General features: G+C 45.3%; 2 protein-coding genes across 3 annotated transcripts in view; both read right to left on the bottom strand.

The window, feature by feature from the left end:
- Positions 1-8,694, bottom strand: part of DIAPH1 (diaphanous related formin 1) — a gene marked incomplete at its 3' end in the record, with an annotated part of 94,124 nt that extends 85,430 nt beyond the window's left edge. For both annotated transcript variants that reach the window (XM_079703580.1, XM_079703581.1), the window contains exon 1: positions 8,546-8,694. In XM_079703580.1, coding sequence (XP_079559706.1) covers positions 8,546-8,662 — 117 coding nt within the window. In that variant the 5' untranslated portion in view covers positions 8,663-8,694. The remainder of the gene's footprint in view (positions 1-8,545) is intronic.
- Positions 8,695-10,603: 1,909 nt separating this feature from the next.
- Positions 10,604-22,743, bottom strand: HDAC3 (histone deacetylase 3). Its single transcript, XM_079702246.1, has 15 exons — positions 22,641-22,743; positions 22,451-22,533; positions 21,040-21,182; positions 18,793-18,874; positions 18,605-18,661; positions 18,427-18,482; positions 17,904-18,037; positions 17,314-17,394; positions 16,871-16,944; positions 16,651-16,715; positions 15,115-15,204; positions 14,931-14,989; positions 14,600-14,679; positions 14,130-14,287; positions 10,604-11,257 (listed from the first exon to the last, which is right to left on the bottom strand). Exons 1-15 carry the CDS (start codon positions 22,693-22,695, stop codon positions 11,188-11,190), a joined length of 1,287 nt encoding a protein of 428 aa, XP_079558372.1. The 5' UTR covers positions 22,696-22,743; the 3' UTR covers positions 10,604-11,187.
- Positions 22,744-23,105: the final 362 nt, after the last annotated feature.

Genomic DNA, 23,105 nt, shown 5'->3' with positions numbered 1-23,105 from the left:
TTCTTAATAACGTATGAGCCAGGAAAAAGGCTGATTTTGCATGCACTATAACAGCTACTTTTACATGCCTAAGAAAGGTTTAATTAAGATTCCTGCAATGGTCTCAAAGTCTAAATTATTAAATGCAAAACGCAGTTAGGCATTTAGCCACTGCACTTTGTTCATCTAGACCCAACACTTCTTTCCCCACTAACTGAACTGAAAAAGAGTCCAGTTTTATAGACTGCAGTAGTCAAAGGGCTCTAAAGATATACCATCAAAATTTTCTATGAAATTCCTAACAGTGAATACCCTTTGATACAACAAGTGCAAAAACTGGACATTTGTAAACTGTCAATACAATGCAGTGAATAAGAAGATGGCTGTGTGTGAGTGTGTGTGTTTGTTTAAATCAGCCAGACCTAGGTTTGAATTCCAGTTCTATGACCTAAAGCATGTTGCTGATCTCACTGAGTTTTAGTTTAATTACCTAGAAAGCAGGAATAACAATAGTACCTAGGGCTATAGCACTAGGGCTATAGCAAGTATGCAACAAACAAGTGCTATTATTACTGTTACTGTTATTATTATTATTACTTCCTGTCTTTCCAGTCTGCAATGAAGTAATCTTCCTATCTATAAAGATGCTGAGCATTCGTTAATATCTATAGATAGGAAGACTGGCATTATACAACCTGTAGCACACTGAGTACAGGTAAACAAAAGGTTTCTAACACCACATAAGAGATGAAAATGCTTTCACTATAAATAGAATCTCAAAGGTCCCCAATCCCAAGAGTATCAGAAATGGTCTGTCTTGTCTACAGGTGAAAATTTACACCCCAAAGAGAACATGTGGAATATAACTGACATTTCCACAGTGATAAGAGGAGAATTTAAGAGCTAAATCTATAAAACTTTTAGGAGAAAAATCTTAGTGACTGTGATTTTAGCAAAGATTTTTGAAATATGATACAAAAAGCAAAAACAATTAATTGGATGGACTTCATCAAAATTAAACATTTTTGTTCTTCAAAATATACTGTTAAGAAAATGAAAAGGCAAGTCACAGGAGGAAGAAAACATCTGTAAAACATATATCCAACAAAGGACTTGTATTTAGACTGTAATAAAAAAATTTTAAGTGGGCAAAATTTTTGAACAGACACTTCAAGGAAGATATACAGCAAATAAACACATGAAAAAATGCTCAACATCATTAAGGAAATGCAAATTAAAGCCACACTGAGATACCGTTTGTAGACTGAAAAAAAAATGCACAACCTAAAAGTTGAAAATTATGTTTTATTCAGAGGCCTTACTGAGGGCTAAAGCACGGGATGGCAGCCTCTCAGATAGCTCTGAGGGAATACTCCAAAGATTTAAGAGAGGAGCCGGGATATACAGGAATTCTTGCTGGAAAAAAAAACCCATGAAGTTGAACATCAAAAGATTACTGCTACTCACAAAAAAACAGACATCTCAAGTTAATGATTTTTAGTGCTTTTCCGTATATGGGAAGATATAAGAGTCTGGGCTTGGGCTTCCCTGGTGGCGCAGTGGTTGAGAGTCCGCCTCCCGATGCAGGGGACACGGGTTCGTGCCCCGGTCCGGGAAGATCCCACATGCCTCAGAGCGGCTGAGCCTGCGTCCTGTGCTCTGCAACGGGAGAGGCCACAACAGCGAGAGGCCCGTAACGCAAAAAAAAAAAAAAAAAAAAAAAAAAAAGAGTCTGGGCTTACTGAAATCATTCCTTTGATATGCATCTTAACTACCTAAGGCCAGTATCCTGTTTTTCTCCATTCTGAATTCCCCTCAGGGTGCATAGTCTGGACAGCTACAGTGACCGATGGCTTGGTGGCTGGCAACCTGTTTTTCTCCTTCCTGAATTCCCCTCAGGGTGCACCAACAGGGACTCCTACAGCGGCTGATGACTTTATAGCCAGAACACCCTTTGTTTACTGAAATGGCAAGCGACATTCTTTGTCCACTCACTACACACCCACTAGAATGGCTAAAATTTAAGACTGATCATACCAAGAGCTGACAAGGAACCAGAATCCATATATTGCTTGTGAGAACATAAAATGGTATAACCACTTTGGAAGCAGTTTGGCAACTTCTTTAAAAGTTAAACATAGCCCTACCATATAGCCTAGTCATTCCATTCCTAGGTATTTACAAAAGAGAGATGAAGGCATATGTCCAGACAAAAACTTGTACATGAATGTTCACAGCAAAACAAAAAAGAACCAAAACTGGAAACAATCCAAATGCCCATCAACAAGTAAATAAATTATAGTAAGCCCATACAATGTAATATTACTTAGCAATAAAAAAGAATGATCTATTAATATAGCTAACATACATTATGCTGAAAGAAACCAAAAGAAAGGGTTCATGTTGTGTGTAAGTCCATTTATATAAACTTCTAGAAAATACAAACGAACCTATAGTTATAGAAAGCAAATCAGTGGTTAGTTACCTGGGGATTGGGGCACAAGGAGAAATGAGACGGAGAGAATACAATGGGGCAGGAAAAACCTGTTGAGGGTGATGGATATATTCGTTATCTTGTCTGTGGCAATGGGTTCACAAATTGTGCACTAAATATATGCAGTTTATTGTATGTTAATTATACACCAATAAAGCTGTTTAAAAAAAAAGATGTCCAAAGGATCTGTGGCAAAACAAACAGGTGAAGACCCCTGAATAAAGTATGAGCTACTCTAGGTGAAAAAAAAAAGCAAGTGTGTGTTATCTTTCTACTTGATCCTCAAGTTCTAACATTTAAAAAAAAAAAAAAAAAAGCAGCTATATCTGAGATATAAGCCCACTACCTTGGTTTTTTCTGTGACCTTTAGGATCAAAGATGGTTTATAAAGCAACCTCTGTTGGATCCTTGAGGTATGCTAAGTCTTCAAAGAAAATGCAAATCCTAATGCTTTCAAACAGTACTATTCCTAAAACAGGGAATAAGTCACAGAATCAGAAATCCAGAAAAATAATCGAGGACACCATAAACGCTACCTGTATCTGCTACCTAACAAAATGACAAAGTAGCTACTGCCTAAAGACCACTTATAACCACAATCAAGGATGGAATTTCCCATCTTCCATATAACAATGCTTCCACATAGGAATGCTGTGTTTCTCTTAATTAAGTTCTTTATGATTTTTCTCTTTTGTGTCCCCTTCTCTGTTTCATCCCCCTTCTTGGAGGGAAGAAATTTAAGCAAATATTTAAAGGACCAATTGACACTCTCTAATTGTCACAGAGCCAAGCAACAGAGTCAATTTCTTCAATCTTTTCCCTTTCAGTTTCATAGCTTCTAGCGTATCTGTTCCTTTTATATAATCCCTTTCCTCCAAGATCCTGAAATTTACTAAAGGAAATGTAGAATCCAAAATTTTATGCTTTTGCTTCCTCCATTTATTTATCCAATTTCCAACCTACAACTGTAATAAGAAGGGATGCTGCACTGAGCGGGTGTTTGGGCTTGATGACATTTAAAGTCCCTTCGAACTCTAAAATTTTAAGACTCCCATTCACAGCAAGCTTTACTAATGAATGGAAGTAAGAATCTCAAAGTTGAAAGAACAATGATTCACCCAGAGTTATCCTGTAATCAGTGGTAAAATTCCTTAAAATACTGGTCTCAATTTCCCTTTTCCTACAGTTATTCTCTTACTTTCTTAAAAAAGGTTCTTTGATTAGAAAAACTGTGTTTGTTAAAAAAAAAAAAAAAAAGACAGGTGGAAAATAAGGTAAGATATGTTCATAGTGATTAAAATATTCTTTACTTTTCAATTTTAGCTTCAAGGTTTTAAGAAATTTTAGAATAAGCATCTTTTACTGCTCCTGATTCCCCAAAGGCCTGGCTTATCCAAGGGACTAGAACCAGTCCTTATAGCAGCAGGGCAGTAGTAAAAACAAAGAGGGAGGGAATGATAAGACAGCTAGGCACAGGGAGAGGGTTGGCATTGTCTCATCTAACCCAAACTAGGGGCAAACACCCAATGCTGCTTTGCTGGTTAGCAAGAGGTGAATTTTTTCCTACTGCTTTCAGACAAAAGTGATTGAGAATAAAAGGCTCAACATAATAAAAAAAAAAAACACAAGATTTGTTTCAATATGGGGATGCTTTTTGTAGTCATGATTTCAGCTGAGACATAAAATGAGAGAAAACACCACCTGCATACACAAACTCTTTGTTTCTCTATAATACCTAATATTTCTTGTTAAAAAACATGATTTTAAGCTGTTCTTCTAATTCATATGTGGTATAACCTTATCTTTTAAGCCTCTATTACATTTCACTGAAAATATAACACTCTCCAAGAATAACGTGGCAATCCATTTATAAATTACACTGAACATCCCAGGGGATAACAAAAGGTGATTTTATCACACAGGAAATAAAATTAGTCTACTCTGACCCATATGTCCATCAACAAAGTTAAATCACTTCTCACTTATTATTATTTTCTTAGCTTTTTAAATAAACAATTTACAGGTCATAAAAATTTCAACTCTTTTTATAAAAATATCCCAACATTTAACAACTCTCTCAAGGCAGAGATTTTAATTGAGGCATTCCCTCAGTTTCACCTCCTGTGAGGGAGGATTTCCTTTGAGACAAGTAAATGTAACATTATCCAGTGGATCCTTGTGCTGTCTCTTTAAAGACCAGGCAGGCAGAGGGCAAATTTTTAAGGTATCATTCTGTCATCTCAAACTCTCAATAACATTCCTGTAGGCTCCCCTCCCCCTTTCCAAACTAAGTAATCCCTGTGTTTATCAACTTCAAAAAACACAAATGACTTGTATAAAGTTCTATGCATACTCCTTGGTTTTCAGCGACCTTTTGGATCAAAATTAAAGAAGCAGGTATCTGCATGAACAACTCCACTTCTTTCATAATCTCTACCTTTCTTAATATTTGTTTAAAATTCTGCCTGGCATCCTTCATCTTTGCTCTCATTTTGGATGAACAAGGGTCTACAACTAAATATACTTTCACTCTCACTTTGCTTTTATTTTTTTTTTAATAATTTTTTATTTTTGGCTGTGTTGGGTGTTCGTTGCTGCGCACGGGCTTTCTCTAGTTGCAGCGCATGGGCTTTCTCTAGTTGCAGCAAGCGGGAGCTACTCTTCATTGTGGTGCGAGGGCTTCTCATTGTGGTGGCTTCACAGGCTCTAGGCACACGGGCTCAGTAGTTGTGGCTCACAGGCTCTAGAGTGCAGGCTCAGTAGCTGTGGCACACGGGCTTAGTTGCTCCATGGCATGTGGGATCTTCCCAGACCAGGGCTCAAACCTGTGTCCCCTGCATTAGGAGGCAGATTCTTAACCACTGCGCCACCAGGGAAATCCCTCACTTTGCTTTTAGAAGGGCATGAAACTGCAACACAGCAATAATTTTACATAGGCATCCAAAACTAAACAAGATTTTAAAAATTAAGTATCTTCTATTATTTCTAATCCCACACTAAAATTCATGTTTTACAAAGTTAGGCTCCTAGTTGAATCAAGATGCGATAGTCTTTCTTAAAATGGATCAGTTCTCGATTGTATGAGAAGACATGGAGTCTGTAAAATGCAGGAATACTCTGCAGCTTCCTAACATCCTGGTTATACTTACTCCCCTTACACATATTTCAGAAATCAGTCTCTCTGACACCCACATTCATTACTGCTGAAAAGGCAGAAAACACTCTGTTCATTTAGCATTTTTATTTCCCTTCATCTTAAGGGCTTCCAAAAGGAACTGGTATAATGCTGGACAAGGGGATAAGCTCATGGTCCAGGAGACGACAGACTCAAGAAGAACCAAGGGGAATGGAACACCAGACAGTCTGGCTTCACCACACACATTAGCATCTCGAACCACCACATGTTTTAAAAAGATGAGCCCTACCACTATTTAAACTTAGACTCCTTGTGTCCTTTCCACACAAGATGCCTCTAAGGGTAAAGAGCAGATCTTAGGCAATTTGTGAGCTCTGTGTTTTCATCAGTTGATCTGTAATTAGAACCTGCATCGGCTTGGAAAGGTATGTAGCAGCTAAAGGGATTAGTAACCCCTCAGATGCAAACAAATACCTTCAGGTACACTAGGTCCAAACCAGTGTAGTTTTATAAAATGCGTTCTTAATGGAGCTCCCGAGGACACACACTGTAGGAAAGGTGGAGTAGGCGAAACAGCTTTGAGTTCACTTTTAGCCTGTAGTTCAAGAAAACTACGCCGTGGGTAACAAAAGCAAACCAGCAATCTCGCCGGCTCTACCCACCCCCATATACATACACAGACACAAAGAGAAGTGGATTGCAATGCTCCTCCTAGGCTCTCATTTCCACAGAGTTCTTATATAAAGAGCAATGAGAAAGAATATCCTGAAGCCTTGAGGTATGGTATAGCTGGCAATAAAGGGGTTAAGCAGCTCTACTTTCCTGGAAACTTTCCAATTCCCTAGCCAGGAATGCAATTCTCCTCACTACCTGTGTGCTACATATTTTTTAAAAATTCAGCAGATTAAGAGTTAAGACCAACACCTCAGAAAGAAAAAGAGAACTTGGTTCAGCTGCACCCTCTCTAAAGCAAATACTAACAACTGTGAGCCAAATCCACTCAGCATACACAGGACTCCACGGACATTCCCCAAAACAGGTGAAAACAAGTTAAATTTCCTCAGGTATCTCACCTTTCAGCCCCACACACTTAGTAGAATTTACAAATCTGTGAAACACGTAAGTGTTAGATAAAACAAAAGCACATGTAAAATTCCATTTAGAACCTGAAAAACATTTACAAGTCACAGAGGTCACTATAAATCAGCAAAAACAGCTGGAATTTGGGTGAGGAAGGTCAAAGGGTAACCATGGAAACAAAAGCAAAACAAAATGATACATAAATAGAAAAAATATGGGCCTTAAAACTTAAGGCTTAGAAGGAAAGCTCCCTAACTAGAAGTTCATGCTTATCCTAAAGAAACATAGGGGAATGTTGCTTTGGTCACCATAGGGCGAAAACTGTCACTACTATTAAACCTACATTTCTGGGGGAAAAAAGATGTTCACCAGATAAAAACACAGGCAGTGACTGACAGCCTACAGTCACAGGAAAGGACATCCAGAAGCACCTGTCTTGCTAGAAATAGGTAGGAAGAGATGAGTCACTATTTTAATTCTGTTTAGTACTCTCCATATTCCAACCCTCTAGGTCCCAAAGCAACATTATCCTCCTTTTTCATTATTTTCTCAGTTTTCTTCCCAGACTTGTGGAGTTGGGTCAGAATGCTAAGGGGTGGGGATAAGAGAAAAGAGAAAGAAAGAGGAAAAAGTTAGAAACCTTTTGGTTAGTAGAAAGAGATACTGGAGTGGCAGAGTAATTACCTGGGAGAGAAGACTACATTACAGTTAAAACTAGCAAATGGTTATTAAGATCCAAAACTCCCTCTCTTGGACAGCGCCCCCTATCTTTCAAAGCTTCTACAGTAAAAAGCAAACAACTCCCTGGAGAGAGGAGTAAAAAAGAAGATACAGTGTGTGCAAAGGTAATGAGATACCACAGTGTTACACGAATATCAATATTCTTTCAGATTGGAATTGGCACCTGATGAAAGTCAGACTCTTCTACAGGTTGGAAAAGGGTTGTCAGTAGCCTTGGGGCACAGGATGTGGCAGAAGAGCTGAAGAGATAGTTATCATGGGAAACGTACAAAAGGCAATTCCCTTAGGTACTCACAAACTTCTTGGCCTTTTAGTCTAACTTCCTCCCCATGGGGGAGGGTGATCACCGTCCTAAGAAGGGCATATTCATGAGAGAAGTTCGAACCCCTTGATAAGTGATAAGCAACAGGGCAAAGAGACAGGTTCTCTGGATAAGGAAATACTGGGAAGCCAACTACCGTCATGCCCAATGACCAGAGTAACTGGGCAGGTACCCATTCCTGCAGTCGCAAGGACAAATGTCCAAGGGAGGAGGGAAGGCAGGGCCCAAGTCAGGTAACATTCCTGAGGGGAAGGATTATCAGGTGACACTGGGCTGAGGGCCCAGAGAGGAGACTGGGCGGGAGGAAAGTTAGCAGGTGAAAGAGATCAATCTTGGGGAAGGAAGTGACCTTTGGAGAAGCAAATAGGAGGATACGAAAAACAGGGGGAAGGGTAACAAGAGAAAATGGACCCCGAAAAGCACACAGGATCGAGATAGAGAAGGCGTGTTCGGGTAACGGAGAAAGAAGAAAGGAAGTGGGGCTGCGAGGGAACAGATGGGGCCGCGACCGGCCAGGGCTACGGGGGCTAAGAGCAGAGCGCGCAGGCTGGGGGATGAGGAAGCCCTGAGGTTGCCGGGGCAAGAGCCGGTTGGGACTCCGGGGCTCCGGGAGGTCCCGGAGCAGTCGGAGGTTGGGCTTCGGAGCCCAGGACCGAGCAAAACGAGGAAGGGAGGCGGGGGGTCGGCTCCCTAGAGACGGGCGTACACCCCTGGGGCCGGCTGCGGAGGTCTCCGGGGTCCGGAGGGCGGTTACGGGGCCAGGCTGAGGGAACCGGGTGGGAGGGACACTCACAAATTTCTTGGATTTGCCGCCGTCGCCGCCCGCCGAAGGCAGCTCGTCCGGGCTCCGGCCCTTCTTCTTGTCCCGGGTCCCGCGGCCGGGCCCCGGGCCCCCGCCGGGCGGCTCCATGTCCAGGTTCGCGCTGCTAGTGACCCCGAGCCTACGCCGCTCCCGCCCGGCAGCTCCAAGCCCGCCGCCGCCGCCGCCCAGCAGCTCCTCAGCCAGCCGCCGCGCCCCGCCTCATTAGCATGCCGGGCTGCGCGCGCCTCATGAATATACAACCGCGACGCCTCGCTCCCGCCCGCCTGCCCCACTTCCGCCCGGACACGCAGCCCCTACCAACGGGGGAAGGGAGGGGGGGTGGAGGAAAGCCGCGGAAGCGCACTACCTGCCTGGCGGGCCTAACCATTCGGACCCACGTTGGGGGGGGTGATGGTGAGTGGGCGGTGCAACTCCCGGACAGCGCCCCCTGGCGGTTGGAGCGGCGCAGGCCTCCCTGCTCCCACGCAGTGCCCACGTGGCTGTAAAGCCTGGACCCTCTCAAACTCCAGACCAGGATATTATTATCTGAACCAAACATCTCATAAGACAGACTGTTATCTTTGCAGAAAATTTAGTGCCGGGCTTTCCAGGATAATATAGTTTTTATGTGTGCAATACCCATGGAGCACATGAAAAAATAAAGTGATAGCTACCATTTATTGAAAGCTATGTACCAAGAACAGAGCTTGGTCCAGGGCCAGCGCTAGACTGAAGTCGACTAGCTCTGGAGTTAGATTACCTAGTTCTAAATCCCAGGTCTACTACTTTCCGTGTTTCTAATCTGGAAAAACTAGTTATTGCTACAGTGTGCCTGAAGCTTAATAACAGTTAACCATTTACCATACACTTGTTCTATGCCAGACTCTATGCAAAAACACTCTACACCTATTTTCTCACTGAATCCTCACAATGCCATGTGATAGATTCCACTACTCTCACCATTTTAAAGATAGGAAACTTGGACATCGACAATTGAAGTGACTTGCCCAAGGACACATAATGAAGTAACAAAAAAATTAAAACCAGGTTGGTCTGACTGCCAAGCCCTATGTTTAACCAGGATTCCCTACTGACATAAACCAAACCTGAGTGAAAAGAGCAGGCATTCTCCAAAAGTGTGTTCTTTGCTCTACTAGCTTGATTCCTCCCTCAGTAATTTCATCTATTCTCATGAATAGCTACATCTGTCCCTTGTGTGAAAAGCCTGTGGTACCCAGTAAGCCCTCAAAGTCTAGACTTATCTTTCCCACAACTGGCAAAAGATTTCAACTGCATGTTCCTGGAGGGCAGTCAGTGACTCACTCACTAGGAAGCCCAGTGCTAGGGTCTCTTATATTACAAAGACTCTGCCAAGCTGGCTGGCTCCTAAATCTGACCTTCATCTCTTACCTTCCACTTTCTAATTGCCTGATGGACAGTTGCACAGAGTTGTCCAGCCCACACTTCAAAATCAATTTGTCCAAAACAGTTCAAAAGCTACTTACTTTCTATGCTAGTGTTGAGAAACGACAGGATCAGAGCATGGAAGGAATGATCCATGTATTACTCTTCTTTCTTGAACCACTGTCTACATCTACTATAGCATTTATCTTACTCCCTACTGGACTATAAACTCCTCCGGGGAAGAGTCCACGCTTGTGGCTACTACAATATCTAGCATCATTCTTCACACAGACAATGAAGATAAGAAGCAACTGCTTATGTCAGTCACCGTTTTATCTCAGTGTATCCTCACCAACTAGCATCACCAATCCCAACACCCAGGTTCAAAAACCTGAAGTCATCTTCTACTCCCTCTCTCAAGCTAGTAATTTGCTCAGGTTTGTCTAACTCTTAACTAAAATGCTCTCTTAACTCCCTATATATGAGTAAGAGAATCCATGTAGAATACATATATACAGGTTCTAATGTAAGGTGACTGCTGAATGAATGTTAGCTACGATTTTTATTATATACATCATCACCCCATTTCCTCTCTCTTCATAACACAGGCAGCTAGCAAGAATTAAGAATATTCCCAGAAAGGCAAAAGGTACAAAAAATACCAACTTGGTTTATTGAATAAAAAGGGTGGTAAAATGGACATAAAGCCAGAAGTTAGAACAGGACATTTTCACATCCTTCCCCATCTCAAAACTGCACTTCCCATCATCTGGGTTAAGGTGTTAGGGAGCCAGAGCCCCCTAAAATTCCTTACTCTTCACCTGCACTGGAAACAAGGCCTGCATTAGGAGAACCCAGGAGGAAGTCAAAGGCAACCTTACTCCTGTCTGCCCCCTCACCCCTAAAGTCTCTGGGTTAGAGGGAAGTAGGGAAGGAATAAGTGAGCCAGAAGGGCTGGGACTGGCCTCTAGGGCTCACCGCCCAAGATGTCCTAGAGATGGCTATCCTTGTCCCCATCCAATCCCTAATAGGTACCATTCTCAGACCTTGGGAGGGAGAAGAGAGGGGATAGTTGGTTCCAGAACAAGATGTGGTCTCCAAACCCTCCCCCAGCGTTGGTAAAAGCCCTGAGAGTAACCTGACCAGGGGTGGAAGAGCCACACCTTTTCCCTCCCACCCAACCAAGAGGTAAAAAGGAATATCTGGGGACATAGCAAGCCCAGCCACTCTTAAATCTCCACGTCGCTTTCCTTGTCATTGTCATGGTCTCCATCATAGAATTCATTGGGTGCCTCTGGCCTACAAAGCAAGGAAAGAGAGAAAGAGAGGTCAGGCTCCCACTCTCCAAGTTCCAATCTTCTCCCACGTAGGCACCCTCTCTGGAGCCATTTCTCAGGCCCCCATTGTCAGGGAACCACTCCTCTCCTTCTGCTGGTAGAGACTGATTGCTATTCATTCATGCATTCATATAGTCAATAAACATTTCCTGACAGACTACTCTGTGCCAGACACTGTCATAAGCCTTAACAATAGAGAATCAATCAGACAAAATTTCTGCCTATCCTCAAAAAACTCACTGCATAAATGAGACTGACAATAACTAACAAAGTAAAAACATAAATATGGTCATTTCAGATGGTGGAAAGCACTACGAATAAAATGAAATAAAGGGATGTGACTGAGCGTGATGGGAGGAAACAGGTAAAATTTCAGACAGGATTATCAGGAAAGGCTGTTCTAACAAGGTAAGACCTGAAGTCTGAGAAGAAGCTGGACAGGGAAAGATATCAGGAAGACCATTCCAAGCTGCAAGAAAACCAAGTACAGAAGTTATAAGGTGGACGGAGACTGATGTAGTCCAGTGAGAAAAGGAGGTCAAGATGGCTAGGGGAAGTGTGCACAGAGGAGGGTCATTAGAGATGAGACCAGGGACACAGGTAAGGGCCTTTTAAAGCATGCAGGGCCTTTTAAAGCCACCGTCAGAAATTTGGATTTTCTTCTAAGTGCAATGGAAAGGAGCATTTTTAGCAGAGGAGTGATATACTATAAACCTGCAGTGAGCAAAAGGATGTGAAAACAACGCAAGGTCCAATAAGTACTCAATACTGCTCTCTTTCTTTTTGGAAAACTATTCTCTGGGAGAGTATGTGTAACTGAATTATCCTGCCCACGGCTGATAACTGAGAAAGAAGGAAGAAAGTCATCAAAGAGAAGCCGGGAAACAAAGTCAGGAAAGGCCCCTCTGCCTGGAAAGCAATGTCTCAGTTACCTCTAAGTGCACACGGGTTAAATAAAGGTGAGGAGGAGTCAGAGACTCGAGTTTGACTCTCAGCCCTGATATTTAACTAGTTGTGGGACTTTCAGAAAGTTACTTAGCCTCTCTGAGCCTTAGATTCCTCTTCTGGTAATTTAAGAATAGCGCCTCTTAGGGTTGTGTGATGGCAAGAGACTGATGACAGGATGACATTGTATCATGTATGTTTTAATATAAAGCACTCAGTCTGCTGCTTAGCAAACCCACAAAAAGTGGTAAAACTTATTACTACTCTGCAAATGATATGCAAGCTGGAGCTATAGGCATCAAAGAAAAGGAGCTCAGTGGGTGGTCTGATGGTGGGGCTTAGGACAGGAAGAGGCCTGAGGCTTCTGTCGGCTGTTGAGAGCAGGCTGTATAATGCAGAGACAAGGCCCAGATACCAGCCTGGAACTACAGATGAAAATAAAACAAACTTTGCCAAAAGGAAGAACTTAAAAACAGATTTTTAAGAAAATCAATTTCCAAAGGTCAAGCCCCAGAGACCTGGAGAAGTTGAGAAGGAGATGAGGGGTCAAAAAGGATCCCTGAGGCCAGATGTTCAGATACTTCCTCAACCAAGAGAGAAAATAAGGGGTTACTCACGGAGGAGAAGGGTTGGAGTGGTCCCAAGGGTCTAAGCAGTAGAGCCCAGGTCCAGAGGAGAGATCTGGAAGCCTGAACTCTAAGAAACAGAGAAGATTCTGGAAGGGACTGAGAAGCCCATCAGACTCTGCAGCAGAGCCAGCTCCAACATCTAACAGTGCATGGGAGCAGGACCAGGTGTCCTACAAGCGTCCAGCTGTGGTTATCCCCCAGTCACGTAAGGAAATCTGTACTCTATTAAGTGCATCTTGTTTCTGCACTTCTGGGTTCTGCTGTCTTTTCCCTTCATTTTTCAGAAAAGCCTGGTTTGGGGTTTTTTAAAAAGTCTATTCTAGTCTTTTTTCCCCCCTAATTCAGTGCATCTGTAAATATTTTAATATGTATCTCAGAAAGGTAAAGACATAAAAACACACACACATACACAATACAACTGAGAAAATTAACAGAGGAAAGAAATCTAAGGGCCTTTCAAGAGCAGTACATGGGCAGTGACCTGTCCAGCTTAGAATCTGGAAGGAGTGAGTAAAATGCTGGCAAGAATATAAACTGTTACAGACTATGGAAGGCAATTTGGCAACAAATAAAAAAAATTTTAGTGCACACAGCCTTTGACCTAGCAACAACAATTCCAGGAATCTCACCCACTCAAACAAGCATGCAAAGATGTATATGTACAGGGATTCACTTCCATACTCTTTGTAATATGGATAAAATGGGAAATAATGTAAATACCCGTCAATGGCACTTGATTATATGCTACATCCACACAATGGAATGTTATACAGCTAATAAAATGAAGCAGATTTTTATATATATTGGCATGGAAAGATACACTGTTATGTTAAAAAAAAAAGTTGGAAATTGTAGAACATGTATAGAGTAATCCAACTTGTATTAAAAAAAAAAGACTGCACAACTCTGAAAATGAGTGTATGTGTGCCCTTGTGTTTATATGTGAATGTTGAATAGTACAGTTGTAATCTACAGAAAAAATCTGAAAACATAGAAATCAAACTATTAACATTGGTTACTTTGTGAAATGGGTCTGGGATCGTGTAAAAGCAAACTGAACATATTTTGGTACTGTTTAAAATTTTTACAACAAACATGTTACTTATGTCATAGAAGCAGGGCAGAAAAGTGTGGGATTGCCACATATCAAAGGAGAGAAGCCAAGGACAATTAGGCTAATGCCCTCTAATGTACTTTTTCCCTCTTAACCTCCCCAAAAAGCTTGAGGGAATCCCTTGCTCTCAAGTCCCTGCCCCAGACCTGCTGTAATTCTCCTCGGGACCCCTCTCCTCTGCGTCAGCCTCATCAGTCCTGTCATAGGTTAGGAGGTCTGCCGGCACATCGTGAATCTGGACACTAGGTGCATGGTTCAGCATCTTCAGGTTTTCAAAGATTGTCTGGCGGATCTGGTCCAGATACTGGTTGGGGATGAGGAATAGACAGTGAGCAGCTCCCAGTGATTCCCAGGGCATCTATGCTTCTAACTGCCTTTTGCCCCTACTGTCCTAGTTTCAATCCCACCTTGCACCTTAGTTTGAGTCTCCCAGCTGTTAACTGTCCCTCCTCCCAACCCTGACTGCTTCTGCTTTCACCTGGGCTGCCTCCTAGCTGATAACAGTGACAGTGATGGCTGAGAACTTTCTTTTCTTCCCTGGTTTCTCTGACTTCCCACATCTTGGACCTCTCCTGGACTCCCCCGCCCTGGTGCTCAGCTTCTCCGAGCTGCTGACCTGGCGTGAGTTCTGATTCTCGATGCGGGTGCTGACATCTGGATGGAGCGTGAAGTCCGGGGCAAAGTACTCAAAGTATTCTTGGGGGAAAAGGAGATTAGGAGGAGATGTTATGGCTCAGATAGAGGCAGGCAGGTCCCAAGACTTGTCACTCTCTTTCCTTTCCATCCAAAACCCCTACATAATAACTGCCCAACCTTTTCCCTGACCTGGGTCCAGGGGTTTAGTCTGCAGAGCTCTGAGAAAGTCAAACTTTCCACCTGCTTTCAAACCAGGCCATTTTGGGGTCTTGTGAAAATGGCCCTCCTGTTCTGGGGGCATCGGTCCTTACCACTGTAGGGAAGCTCCTCACTAATGGCCTCTTCTACTAGCAGCGATGTCTCGTACGTCCTGAAACAAACCAGCAGAGGGGGGCGGGCTGAGCAAGTGGGCTAAAGGGCCCACCTGGCCATCTCTCAGGGAGCCCCTAGCTCACACTGGACAAGGGGGAGGAGGAAAAATGGGGGCGTGCTCACCAGCAGCGGGCAACGTTCCGGACAGTATAGCCACCACCACCTAGCACCAGCAGAGGGATGTTGAAGCTCTTGACATATTCAACGCACTCCCTGTTAAAAGGAACCAGAGGAACGGGTGGCAGAAGTTACCAAAAGCCAAAGTATACGCTTCTAGATATTGCCTGGAAAGGTGCACAAGGAAACTAGAAATGTTCTCTATCTTGATCTAGGCAGTGAAAATCACTGAGATATATCCCTGAGATCTGCGCACTTTAGTATCCACATGTTGTGTCTCAATAAAAACTTTAAAATAGGGTGCACTCCTACCTCTGTCCTGCTCAGCACCCACCCTGGCACCGGACCTGTTAATCAACTGTTCTCACCAAGGCACCAGCAAGTGCTGTCAGTTTAGCCACCAAAATATAACTCAAATCATCTGCTTCTCTCCATCAACCACCTCCTCCAACTTAGCATCCTGCCTACACAACACCAATAGCTTCCTAACTGGTCTTCCCACTTCCACTCCTGTGTACCCCCATGGCCACCCCAAACCTTTCTCCATTCAGCACTCAGAGCAGTCACTTTAAAATATAAGCCAAGCGCTTCCCTGGTGGCGCAGTGGTTGAGAGTCTGCCTGCCGATGCAGGGGACGCGGGTTCGTGCCCCGGTCCGGCAAGATCCCACATGCCGCGGAGCGGCTGGGCCCGTGAGCCATGGCCGCTGAGCCTGTGCGTCCGGAGCCTGTGCTCCACAACGGGAGAGGCCATAACAGTGAGAGGCCCGCGTACCGCAAAAAAATAAAAAATAAAATAAAATAAAATACAAGCCAGATCATATCACTTCCCCATTTAAAACCTGTCTAAAGTTTCCCATCACATCTGAAATATAATCCAGACTCCTTACCAGGGTCTAAAGGCTCTGCACAACCCCACCACTGCCGACTTCTCAGACCTCATCTCAAACCACCTGCAGCCTGCTCTCCCTGTCCCTACCTTGCTGGTTTTACTTCATCTCCTCCACTATACCAGCTCTGCCCTGTCTCAGAGCCTCTGCATGGGTCCTTCTCACTGCTTGGGATAGACCTCCCTCTCCTCCTTTTATGGCTCGCTCCTTTTAGCCTCCAGGTCTCAGCTCAGAATTTTGGGAAATTCTTTCCAAATCGTGCTATCTAAAGTAGGTTCTCCATTGTTATCCTGTGTCTTAGCTTTCTATCTTTTTCCTTCATAGAATTTATAACTATCTACCTGTCTTGTTTGCTTACTTATTTTTTGTCTGTTTCCTAGGCTAAACTGTAAACTCCATGGGAGTTTCCCCACTGCCTCCCCATCTCCTAGTACAATGCCTGGAACATAATAGGTGCTTAATAAAAACCTACTGTGAATGAATGACCAACTGGGGAACACTGTTTAAGGTGACATTTCTGGTTCAAAGTACAACATGTACCTATTTTTGAGTCCCAAAAGGAGGTGAGGTCCATTCCCCAACTACTCCCATTCCATGTATTGAGGCCCAAGGCCACGTGAAAACCTGGGGGAGTGGAAGGAGGGCAGGTCTCACCCATGTCCTCGAATGCTGAGGTTGAAGCAGCCCAATCGATCACAGCCCAGAGAGTCAGCTCCACACTGCAAAAAGCAAAACCCAAGGTGGCTACAGTGAGATAACTGCTCAGAATGTCACAGATGTCCTTCACTTCCCTTCCCCCACCAGCCTAGGGACTCTCCTCTTTCCTGCTCTCTTCCCTCAAGCCCAGGGTCTGAGGAGGCACTGACAGTATTACCTGGAGCACAATGCACGTGGGTTGGTAGAAGTCCACCACCTGGTTGATAACCGGCTGGAAAAGGTGCTTGTAACCTGGGAGAGGGCCAAAGATGGGCACCTGGCACCCCAAGGGGATGGGGAGACAGGGAACAAAAGGAAAAAGGGGGTTCAGAGAGCGTGGAGCCCAGGAATGGGGTAACCCAAAGGGGCAACCATTGGTTCTGAACTTCTAGGTGGGGTCTGATGAACTTCTGGAGTGACTGATGGAAGCTAATGACCCTTTTCCCAGAAAAATGCACATACAATATGTTGCATACAATTTCCAGGGAGTTCACGGTCCCTCTGAAGGCCATTCATCCTTAAGGACACCTGGCCCAACAGTAGACAACAGCAGGCAGAAGAAGTTAACTCAAGGAGAGAGGGAAGGAGCCTAGTGAGCGGGGAGAAGACTTCAGTACATACTCTGGTCATCAATGCCATCCCGTAGGGGCACATTGAGGCAGTAGTAGCGGCCACTCTCTGCTCCAACTTCATACATGTCACCTGTAGGGAAGTGGGGGGTGGGAGTGGCAGCGGTACCCAGGAGGTATCCACAACTCAGCCGCTTCAACCCCAACTGTACTCCGAGGGCCTCTCACTCCATCTATGTGCGCTCGCCACTCACTCTCTCGAACCACTAAGTCCCTTGCAGCTTGCATTCATTCAACAGATACTTTTGGAGGGCCTACCAGGAGCCAAGCTGGGAGCTAGGCACTGGGGATACAGCAGTAAAGAGAACTGACGAAATGACTGAAATCCCACCAAGTTTATGTTCTTGGGAGGTAGACATGACAAGGTGGAAGGCAGTAAACAAAACAAAACACCACAATAAATTCAAACAGCAGTGAGTGCTCTGAAAAAAACAAGCCGAGTGACGTGACAGAGTAACGGGGTGATCAGGAAAGGTTTTCTCCAAGGAGGGGGCCATCTGAGCTGAGACCTGAGGCTGAGGAGGAGAAAGTCATGGTAAGAGCTGAAGAGTATGAAGGGGACAGACATTCCTATTCCCATACCTGTGCCAGGGAAGAAGTAGTTTCCATATTTGTGGAAGGACACTGTCATGACCCGGTCAGTGAGGTAGAAGGCTTCCTGAACCCCGTCACCGTGGTGGATGTCAATATCAATGTAGAGCACCCGAGGGTGGTACCTGGGGTGAGGGCAAAGCCAGGGTCTGAGGCAGAGGTGAACCCCAGGAGGAAAACCCCCCAACCCACTCCTCCCAAACACAAGGTCTGGAATTATGAAGAGTCTACTTTGGCCCAAGTCACCTGAAACCTAATACCACCAGTTCCCTAAGGGCAACCCTGGGGCTCCAGCCTGGAGGCAGGGACAGGAGAGGGATGTGCAGAGAAGGCTGAAATGTGAGCAGGCAGCGGGGAATCTGCAGCAGAGCACAGGAAGAGGCAGCCTGAGAAAAGCATCAAGAACTTGGGAAAAGCTAGTGTGGGGTGGAGGTCAGGGTCAGGGCCAGGGCAGTCTAAGACCTCCTCAGCCAAGAGCCTCTTAAGTCCCCCCATCTCCTCCCAGGCTACTTACTTGAGCAGCTCCAGGATGCCAATCACAATGTCATTGACATAGCAGAAGCCAGAAGCCTATGGTAAGAGAGTGGTCTTACAAAGAGAGGAAATACTCCTCCACCCAGCTGCCCCCTAGTGTCATCCTGACCTCCTACCCTACAGTAGCTGTCGTCTCCCCCATCTCCTCCCTCACTCACCTCAAACTTCTTGGCATGGTGCAGACCACCAGCCCAGTTAATGGCAATATCACAGATCTGAAAGACAAACACCCAACTCACAGTCCTTCTCCTGCCCACCGCCAAAGCTGGGAGCTCAGGACCAGGGTTAAGGCCTTGGATTCAGGGACCCACAGGAAGGGGGAAATAGGACTCGGGGCTATGGTCACCTTGTTGTTCAGCTGGGTTGCTCCTTGCAGAGATGCGCCTGTGTAACGGGAGCAGAACTCAAAGAGCCCGGGAAACACTGGGCTGCAGGAAGAAGAGCAAGTTGGAGCCCTTTTACCTTTGTCCACTCCCTTCCTACACCTCTCTCCCTACCCCGGAGCCCTCTGATCTCCATGCTTCAATAATCCCCCTGCCCCTCCTACATACCTGAGTTATCTGCAAATTTATCTGACAAATATTAGACCAAACCATGTACCGAGCCTTTTGCGAGGCACTGGATGGGAAGTAGAGAAGCCCAGTGGTAGTATTCCCTAGCTGCACAAAGAGCATTTACAGGCCCCAGCTGTGGCCTGAGGGCTGACTCTGCATTCCCAGATCTATAAAGTGAACTCAGAAATAGCAGCAGCAATAACACAAAAAACAAGAAACCTCCCAAGACGCATGTAACTGAAAAACCCAACGGGCAGGGCAGTGTGTGCAGGACAGACCACTGTGACTGGTGTGGTCAGGAAAGGCTTCATGGCACGAAGCTTCATGGTGGTGTGAAGGCTGAGAAGGCCTTGGAGAGGCTGAATGGGGAACAAAGGGTATTCCAGGAAGACACCCTGTGCAGCAGGGGTGTGGGGATAAGGTTGGGAAGGTGCTCAGGACCTCTATCCTCCCGCCCAGGCTGCTTCTATTGGGAGGATCTTTCAGGGAAACGATTAGTGTAGTGTTTAAAAACCTATGCTCTGGATCTGAATCCTGCCACCTCCACTGACCAGTTATGTGACTCAGGCTAAGTTACCAAAATCTCCTCAAATTGCAGTTTATGTACTTATGCCTACCATCAGGAAAAGGGCTATTACATCTCACGGGTGGTGTGAGAATTAGGTGGATATACCAGTAATCCTCGGCATAGCAGAATAAGTACTCAATAAACTGTAGCTGTCGTAGGAAACTATAGGATCAACAGCCGTGTTTCTTCAAAAAATAAATTCAAAGGAGAAAAGGAAACATTATAGGTTAAAAGTCTTAAGAGACGTAGCAACCAAATATAATATGTGGACCTTGTTTAAATCCTGATTAAAGTAATTCAACTGCAAAAAGGAAAAAATGTGAGATGATTGGAGAAATTTAAGTACTGATTGCATATTTGATATGAAGGAATTACTGTTAATTTTTCAGGTGTGATGATACTGTTCACTTTTTTTAAACAGTATCATTCGGAGATATATAGTAAAGTATTTATGGACAAAAGGGTGTGACATCTGGAATTTGCTTTAAAATAATCTAACATGGGAGGATACAGACGAAGTAAGATTAGCCATTTGCTCTAAGTGTTGTAGCTCAGTGATAGATGTATGTGGGTTCACTGTACTTTCAGAAATGTTTGAAATTTTCCCTAACAAAAAGTTTAAAAATGAATTGAGTAGATGGCAGCTGTTGTAGTCACTATATTTTTGTGGATGTAGACTAGAATGGAAGCAAGGATCATGGCTTATCTTTATTGTCCACCTTCTTCCCACAGGGCCTAACTCTGAGTCTACTTCTTATGATATGAGTTCAACGTAAATGTGGTAGTGTCTAGTGTCTAGTCTCACAAAAGTGTCTTGCTTTTTAAAACCCTTTGATGACTTCCCCCTACTCAAGAGGTTAAAAACCCCAATTCATAATAGGGCTGTTTACTTTTCAAAGGCCCTACCTATCTCTTTAGCCTCGATTCAGATCACTCTCAGATTCTGTGGGCAGCCTTTTTTCTGTTCCTCAAATAAGTCTCACTCTGTCCTACCACAGACCCTTAGCACATGTTGTCCCTACTGCCCAAGACACCCTTCCCCTCACCCTCCATCCTCTCAACTACCTTTCCTCTAATTACCTCCTACTTTCTTTAGATCTCAGCTCAATCTTTATTATTTCCTCTAGGAAGCCTCCACTGACCAGCCCCTGCCCAGGCTAGAGAGTTCTCCCATGTATACACTCTCATAGTCTGTCATGTACCTCTCCTTCAGAGGCCTTAGCACAAGTGCAATATTAAAATTGTTTTGTTGTTGATCATTGCGTCCCTAGCATTTAGCACAGGTCCTGGCCTAGAGCCAATGACCAATAAATATTTGTTGAATAAACAAGTGAGTAAATGATGATTCATTGACAAGTATCCCCCCTCCATCATATCTTCCCACTGCTGCCACAAGACCTCACTCAAGTACTCTCATTGAAATGCCTGGCAACAAGGTGTCTGGCATCAAAGGTCCCAGTCCTCCCCTCACCAGTCATCGCCCACGTTGAAGGCATTAAGGCTCTTGGTGAAGCCTTGCATATTGGTGGGGCTGACTCTCTGCAGGAAGTCGATGTAGTCCTCAGAGTGGAAGCGGCACATGTCATGCTGGGAGGCCTGGTATGGCTTGAAGACCTCGGATGGAAACACAAGGTGAACTCAGGCAGGGTCAGTCCCACTCACTCGGCTGAGACTGCCCACACTGAGCCCAGACTTGGGGACTGTCCAAAACCACACACAGCAGTCCCCTCGCCCCCCAATCCTTGTTATTCTATGAGACAAACGTCAGTGAAGAGAGACTCTGATTAGCTTGGTGGTTTATTATGATCAAGCCCCCTAAAGACCACTGGGCTTGCCTTTTTCATCCCACCTCCAGCCCAGCCTTTCCTACCTTCTCAAACCTTAACCCCCTTCCACCTGCCCTGTTCCTTGGATCTCCTCTTCCTGATTCTCTTCATACTCATCTCCCCTGGGCTCTTGACGACAACCTTCTAATTAAAACCCAAGATGCCCAGGTGCTAAGCCAGAGATTTATTATCTTTTGAGGGGTTCACACACTTCTTTAGAAATTGGACAAGAGCAAAAAGTTTTTCTCTCCCCAGAAAATGCTCAGAGGCACATACTGGCAAACAATTTCAAGAGAGTCAGGGATTCATGCACTAACATCACCTCAGTCTTTTCTACGACCAATTAACTTGTCTGTGCCTTAGCATAAGCAGTGGACACTCATTCATACTGTTGACTAATTCCCCTTGCAATGCATCAGGGCTGAGCAATATGTTATAATCACATATCACTGCTATAAATTCCAGGCCAGGGACAGACAGCATGTGTATATCCAGGAGATGGAGGAATAGGTAGTAATTAAGTATAACTGGGGGGGGGGGGGGGGGCGGTGGTATTCTAGGTTGAAAAGGGAATACCCAAGACATCCCCTTCTGTCCAACACACACATACACATTTACACAGAGGGCTGCAAAGTCCTCCCTGGAGCTCTAGCTTGGAGGTGGAAAGAGGTGGCAGAGAAGGGATGGGAATGAGGGTAAACCTCACATCAGATACAGTGATCCAGTCGCCTTCCCTTCTTTGAGGCCACAGAACTGCCTTAAGATGCTGGGGAGGGAAAAACTGTCTTCAAACCAGCCCCACTCCACCCTAACCCTAGGCCAAGAGTTGGTCCACTTGAGGTCAAAAGGTGGCCGACCTAAGGTGAAAAAGTATCTCTCATTAAGTCAGTGGATGCACCCACCAACACTCTGCATATGGGGGTGCTCCTGGTTCCTTCTACCACCTCCCCACACTCCAGGGGTGGGTCGCTCTTGGTGCATTCAGTGCAGCCTACCCATCCCTTGAGGCGCAGCTCCTCCCCACCCTCAATCCCCAGCAGAAGCCGCGAGACTCACGATCATCTTCTTATAGAGACCGTAGTGCAGGACCAGACTATGGGTCAATGCCAAGCGATGGGGCTTCATAGGGTGACCAGCCCCTGGGGGTGAGAGAAGAGAGTTCGTCAGCACGCATCTCTGGAGTTGTAGTCCCGACCTCGAAACCTCCGCGTCCCGAAATCCCTCGCCTACAACCTTGTTCCCTCACCGTAGTGGAAGTTGCCCACGTCGGGGTCGTAGAAATAGGCCACAGTCTTGGCCATGGTGCCGGCGGGACCAGGCCCCGCGCCTCCGCCGCCAGCCTGGCCGCCTGCCCCACCCCCGGTCTTGCGTGCTGCGTAAGCACGCAGCCTGCCTCTGCGGAACCGGGAGACCTAATCCGGCCTCCCTTAGACCACGCCCAGGCCACGCCCCCTGCGGAGTTCCTCCCTCGCCTTGCTACGCCCTTCTAGGTTCTGGGGCGTGAGCATCTGGCCTTGGCCGGAGGACGGTAGCGTCGGTCCTAGGATGAGAGGGCCATTTCCTTCCGGGCGGGGGTCAAATCCTCGGGAAGCCGAGCCATCCCGTCCAGCTACCTGTCCCAAACGGGGCGCAGGCCATGTCACCTCTCTAGGAGGCTCCGGAGAACCGGCCACGCCGTCCCTTTCGGGTGCAGAAAGCCGGCTCCCCCCGG

The sequence above is a fragment of the Hyperoodon ampullatus genome (assembly GCF_949752795.1).
Source record: "Hyperoodon ampullatus genome assembly, chromosome: 4".
Classification (NCBI taxonomy): Eukaryota; Metazoa; Chordata; class Mammalia; order Artiodactyla; family Ziphiidae; genus Hyperoodon; species Hyperoodon ampullatus.
Note: the sequence above shows the minus strand (reverse complement) of the source record. Positions and strands in the feature narration are given on the sequence as shown.